A 6,000-nucleotide genomic window follows, 5' to 3' on the forward strand; every position below is an offset into this window, starting at 1 on the left:
AAGGGGGTGGGAGGACATGGGCAAGGAAGCTGCGGTGGGACAGATGAGATCAAGGAATGGATTGAGTGGGTTGGGTAGGAAAACAACAAGGTTAGACAGAAGGAGAGAGCTGATTCAGTACCTTAAAGTTGATAATGAGTTATAATTCCAAGCAGCCTGGCCTAGTAGATAGAGCACAGGGCTGGGGGTCAGAAGGACCTGGGTTCTAATCCTGACTCCACCGCTTGTCTGCTGTTGGACCTTGGTAAAGTTACTTAACTACTCTGTGCCTCAGTTACCTCATCTCTAAAATGGGGATTAAGACTGTGAGGCCCAGGTGGGACAGTGGCTGTGTCCACCCTGCTGAGCTTGTATCTACCCAGCTGTGCAGTGTCTGGCACACAATAAGCACATAACAGATACCACAGAAAATACAAGGTGAAGGGGAGGAAAGCCATTGTGAAAGAGCTGTTTGAGTTGCAGTATATTGCTACTCTTAAAAAAAAAATGTAGAAATCTATAATCAGTTCTGCACGGTTAACCAGATTGTTTTATTTCCCTCCTTAGATGAGAGCGCTACCTATTGTCTTGTGAAAAATGCGGTGAAAATCTTTAAGGATATTGGGGTAAATATGCCTCTCTTTAAGAAATTAAAATGGTTTCTCTTAGTAGAGCAATTTTAAGTTGATACTATAATATACATTTCAGCAAACAAATGAAGAGCATCGTCAAATATCATTTCCTTTTCCTCATCAAGTGCTTCTGGGAAAGGGGGAAGGGGCTGGTAGCAGCCTGAGTTAAAGGACAATAAATGTCACAAAAGACAAATAAAAATATCCTTAAGGAATCCAGAGGCCATTGGCATGTATCTGCCTTTGCTCTCCTTATGTGTTTGTAAATTCAGTTAAAGGCTAAACTCAATGTATTATGTCCTTTTCCCCTCTAGGTTTTCAAGACAACAAAGCAAAAGAGAGTTTCTATTTTGGAATTAAGCAACACTTTTCTACCTCCGTGCAACAGGCAGAAACTCCTGGAGTATATTCTAAGCTTCGTTGTTTTGTAGATGATGATTGCATTGGTTGTGAAAGAGGAAAAAAACCCAGGCCGTGAGGTGGAAGCCAGCGCTTAGTACAGTGCCCAGAGCTTAGTACAGTACCCGGCACATAGTAAGCGCTTAACAAATACCATAAAACAGTCACTTTCAGGGCTTTCACTGACTCACGTTTAAGGTGCCATTGTATGTTAGGGCCTTATCTGACTTAATCCGCTGGAAGACAAGTGCCTTCTTACCTATGAATTTGTGATAATCCAAATTCTGTGACAAAACAATAACAAATGGCTAATACTTGGAGGGCTTCCAGACTTATTGGCAAAACAATCTGCAGGTTAAAAAAAATTTCATTACATTATATTCTTAATTTTTATCAAAGGGTTATATTTTAAATAACTACTTTTAAAGACTAATTACTGTGACAGATGCAAAAATATAGATATTAACAAGAGCCTGGAGCTTATGTTTAGACTTTGTGCTGCTTGCAGCAAATGGACTCCAGTTAATATTCCCTTTTATGGATTATTTTGCACCTCTGGTTCAATGACTTGTCTTTTTGGTAGTGAGCAATCTAATTTTGTAAAAAAAAAAAAATCCTTCATCCCATAGTGCTTTGAAAATGCAATGGGCCATGGCTGATCTCATACTCTACCCAGGGATCTCAGCTGCAAGAAAAACACTAAATAAAAGCTTAGGTCAGGAAGTAAACCTACCTATAAACAGTCTGACAATGATCCGGGCAGAGCACTCACAAAGAAAATCATGTAGTTAAAACTCAAATTGTCACCAAATTGTCTGATATTCTCTACTTGGGTAAAAACTGGTAGCGGGATATCGGCCACAGGCACTGCTCCTGTTTCATGTCTGTGAATGATGCGTCGCTCTAGCATCGTACTCCCTACGTTCTCTGAAGCACAGGGTCCGTCTGCCAGGGACAGGGAAATACTGCCTTCCTAGCTGTTGTTGTTGCTTCCTACATCATCCGGGGCTGTTTCCCTAAGTCTCCCACCCCACGCATGGCCATCTTCTGCCTTTTTGGAGCTTCGGTTGATGGGGAGCTTAGCCCAGGTGCTGTGGTGCTAAGCCACAAGTTAAATGGTTTATGAAGAGATTTGTAGACATTTAGCTTTTGCAGAAAGCCATAGTTCCACAACGTCCTTAGTAGAAGCCATGCCCAAATCTAGCATGTCGAATGGTTGTTTTAAACTATATAGGGACAGGTGATGGAATGGTCGTCTGCTCGTAAGAGGCATGTGCCTTTTTTGTTAGTATAATAATGAGCTCATTGCCCTAATGTTGATGTTCCCATGTGATAATGTGATATTAGCACATTTTCTAATGGCCTGCTGCCCATTATTTCTGTAGCATAATGGAATTAGGACTTTTCCCTGATGAAAGTAGTGACCTTATTTTGATTCTAATGCGGTTATTTAGGCTTAAATTTATATCATAAGTTTAGTTTTTAACTATTCAAACAGCAGGTAATGAAAAGTTTCAGGGTATATGCTACTGACCGGCATTTCATTGAAACTTCTAGCCCTAATTTTACAGTCTTGAAGTCACTACCCCATTGCACCTGTATTCCATTTTTAACTTATTTTCTTTTATCACTGCATAAAATGAAATTCAAGTTGTTTCATCCTAGACATCGTTTGTGTTAAGCCAGTATTTTAGTAGATGTTTTGATGTTCTTAGAATCATAGAGCTGGAAAGGATCTCGAGTGGTCATCTGGTAAAATAGAAAAACTGTTTTGCTTGGAGCCAGAATAATACATTTTGGGTAACTGAGTTCTCAAGGAAGCTTGGTTTTTTAGGCTTTTTTTTTAGGGTCTGCCTTACTGAGGGAATCTGACATCTTATAATCTTGAAAGACTTTAGAAACAGACAGTTTCCCTTTCCCAAATATTTTTTAAGTCCTTCCTAACTATAAATCACTGCATTCACAAACCTCTTTGTCAGGGGCTAAAAGCAAATGTAAAACACGACGACACAAAGGCAGTCAAGGCACAATCACTCAGCACGAGCTGGTGCCCACAACCTGAGCCTACGTTCTTATCAAAGTTTTCTACAAGTCCAGTTACCTGCTTGGAAAAGTACAGCGAATGATTCCTCAGCACTATTAGCTCACTGTGAGAAAAAGTCTGCATGCTTTTTGTTATCAATGGGTGCTTTGAAACCTTTTCTAAGAAAGAAAAATCTCAACCAAAGTTATGCTAATACAGAGAGGTTCACCAGAGAATTAGTTTGAGGAAAAGTGCACTATCCTTTCAATGCCTCAGTTATTGATACCCACTTACAATCATCACAACAGAAGTAGCAGGTCAAGCTCCATCCGATTTTGTCTTAGTGTACCCTGTTAACATTTTCAGCCTAGCATTGTTAAGGTTCGATGGCTTCCATTTAAGGTTAACCAAACTAGGTGCTTGTAAATAATTGATTACAGTTTACGGTATTGCATTTCTGTGCATCCTCTCTTGGGGAAGACTATGTAAAGGAAACAAGCAATATGAAACTAAAGCTTCTCTAATAACTATATCCTTTCTAATTCAGATTGGCCAGAAAAATGGGGTATAGGAGGAGCTGTTCATTATGTAAAACCCATCAGGAAAATAATCAGTGCGGTAACTGGAGGTACGTTGAAGATTGGAGAATGAAGATTCAGGTGTTTTGGAGAGGGTGAGGAGAGTGTTTATAGTATTCCCGAGAAACAACAATGAGACCATGCAGTGTAGGTAACCTAAAGGGAAAGTGTCTGGATGTGCTCTAGACTTCTGTTTTTGGTGGAACTTGGCCTGCATGCTTCTTCAGGAACCAAGGAGTCTACTGGGTTATGAGGCAGCAAAGATGAGAAAGATTTCCTTTAGAGGCAGTTTGTCTCAAAAATTTTTCATTTTTCTCAAAGGGTTCAGGACTGTAGCTTTTATCACTCTGGATAAGTAGTGAGAGCCTTAAGAGGACAGAGAGATCTGGGTGGCCCAGCCAACTGTAGGTGTCTGAGGACAAGAATAGTTTGGAAGAAAATCTGCTGACTTGAGTTGGGGAAAAAGATGGGTTGTAAGAAATGTTGTTTTAGGCCCCTGAAGACGGGCATCTAGGTTTAACCTGAACTGATGATGGCATTTAAGAGACTTGACTGAACATCTCGAGCTCTGAAATGACTTGATGGAGAGTTGGAAACTATTTGCCTGTTGTAAAAAGAAATCACGGATTCATTTTGTAAAAAGAACGGTTCTAAGTGTGCTGTAAAATAACACTGTGTGAGTGTTCGTCTGCTAAACCAGTTTGAAAATATTAACTAATTTCTATGCCTGTTAAGTGTACTGTAAGAAGCACAAAAATGTAGTTTATTTTAATAAAAAATAAAAATGATTGTGATTCATGAAATGTTTGTCCTTTGTTTTTGGTTTTCCTATCTACTTCTCATGTCTCAAGCTAGTCTTATTTTTCACCTTTTCTCTGTGAATAGTACAAATCGTTAAACTGCCCATTTGATTGTCCTTCATTTGTTTATTTTTATATACTGTGACTTCTAGTTTTCTTTCTATCTACAGACCATCTTGTGCATTCCGGTCCTGGTTAGTGGGCAAGTCACTCTGTGGTGCTGGGGCTATTTGATTTGATGTACGTCTTTTTCTTAAATATCACAATTGAGGCTACTCATGCTCTATATAACGTGCTTTTTAAGTAACACAAAGCTGCTCATGTTTACACTTCAGTTTTAAAACGTAGAATACAGCATATTTTAGAGCTGCTCTAGTAGTTTCTTCTGGGCTCAGGGAAGAAGAGCAGTAGCTCAGTTCCTGAAGTTTAGTTTTTGAGGGAAGACCTAGGCTGCAGCCCGTAAAAGTCCCTGCATCCATCTGGCCTGGCACCTGCCTCCAGTGAAGAACCTTTAATCTGAGCAAGGGCCACCAGGTGATGGAGAGACCATCTTAGTAGATAACCAGACTGTGGAACCTGTCCCACTTCTGTAAATGAAGTTCTCTCTAAAAATGTTGAATTTGCTGCAAATTCCTAAGTACTTGCAGTTTTTGGATAGTGATTGATAATACTGCTGATTGGGGATAAATGAACAGAGCCAACCTTCTTATCGTTAACAGTATTGAAAACAACTTGCACTGGAAACAGAGAATTAGGAAATTGGGATAGGAAAGGAGCAATGCTTCTCGATAGAGGTCAAGGACTTCCAAGTCTGCTTTGTATATTTGAGAAAGTCATGCAGAATGAAAATGAACAATACGATTAGGGATAGGGACCAGGGCAGAAGGGGAGAGACTTGACCAGGCATAGATTTGTTAAAGACCAGAGAATCATATTCAACCGGTAGCTGAAGATTAATCATCAGATTGCTGTTAGTTCAAAAACAACAACATAATGGAATTTATCATCATGCAGAGTCCCTCTGGATTCTAGACTGACAAGACTAGTGATCAAATGATTGCAAATGGATTTTGTGAAAAGAAGTTAAAGGAATTGGGATGGTTTAGACTAGAAGAAAAGCTGAATAAGGGATGACAGTTACTTTCTTCAACTCTATGATGGGGTTTTATTGGGAGACGATGACCCAGTGGTACTACATGTCCCCCAAGGACTGAACAAGAGAAACAAACAGGCTTGATTTAAATCAGGAGAAATGTTAATTTGAAGTAAAGGAAGCACTTTGGTCAACAGGATGCTGGACCATTGAAATGGGTTACTGTAGGATGTTGTGGTATCCCTATCCTTGGAGAGCACTGAGATAAACTTAGTCCTTTGCCTGGAGTCAGTGGGAACTGGATTTCTCAAAGGAGGCAGCATGGCCTAATGGAAAGCATGAAGCTAGATGTCAGAACACCAGGGTTCCAGTCCAGGCTCTGACATTTGTGACCTTGGTCAAGTCAATGGGCTGTATTTCAATTTCCTCATCGGTAAAATGGGGATAAAATGGGGCTGTGCTCCCTCCCTCTGACTGGACAAGAGCTGTGAATGAT

The 6,000-nt window shown here is 40.0% G+C and overlaps 1 protein-coding gene across 3 annotated transcripts in view; it reads left to right on the forward strand.

The window, feature by feature from the left end:
* Positions 1 to 4,414, forward strand: part of GPAM (glycerol-3-phosphate acyltransferase, mitochondrial) — a 45,694-nt gene extending 41,280 nt beyond the window's left edge. For all 3 annotated transcript variants that reach the window (XM_007667680.3, XM_001513312.5, XM_007667681.3), the window contains exons 20-21: positions 547 to 605; positions 926 to 4,414. In XM_007667680.3, coding sequence (XP_007665870.2) covers positions 547 to 605; positions 926 to 1,042 — 176 coding nt within the window. In that variant the 3' untranslated portion in view covers positions 1,043 to 4,414. The remainder of the gene's footprint in view (positions 1 to 546; positions 606 to 925) is intronic.
* Positions 4,415 to 6,000: the final 1,586 nt, after the last annotated feature.

The sequence above is a fragment of the Ornithorhynchus anatinus genome, chromosome 16 (genome assembly GCF_004115215.2).
Source record: "Ornithorhynchus anatinus isolate Pmale09 chromosome 16, mOrnAna1.pri.v4, whole genome shotgun sequence".
Lineage (NCBI taxonomy): Eukaryota > Metazoa > Chordata > Mammalia > Monotremata > Ornithorhynchidae > Ornithorhynchus > Ornithorhynchus anatinus.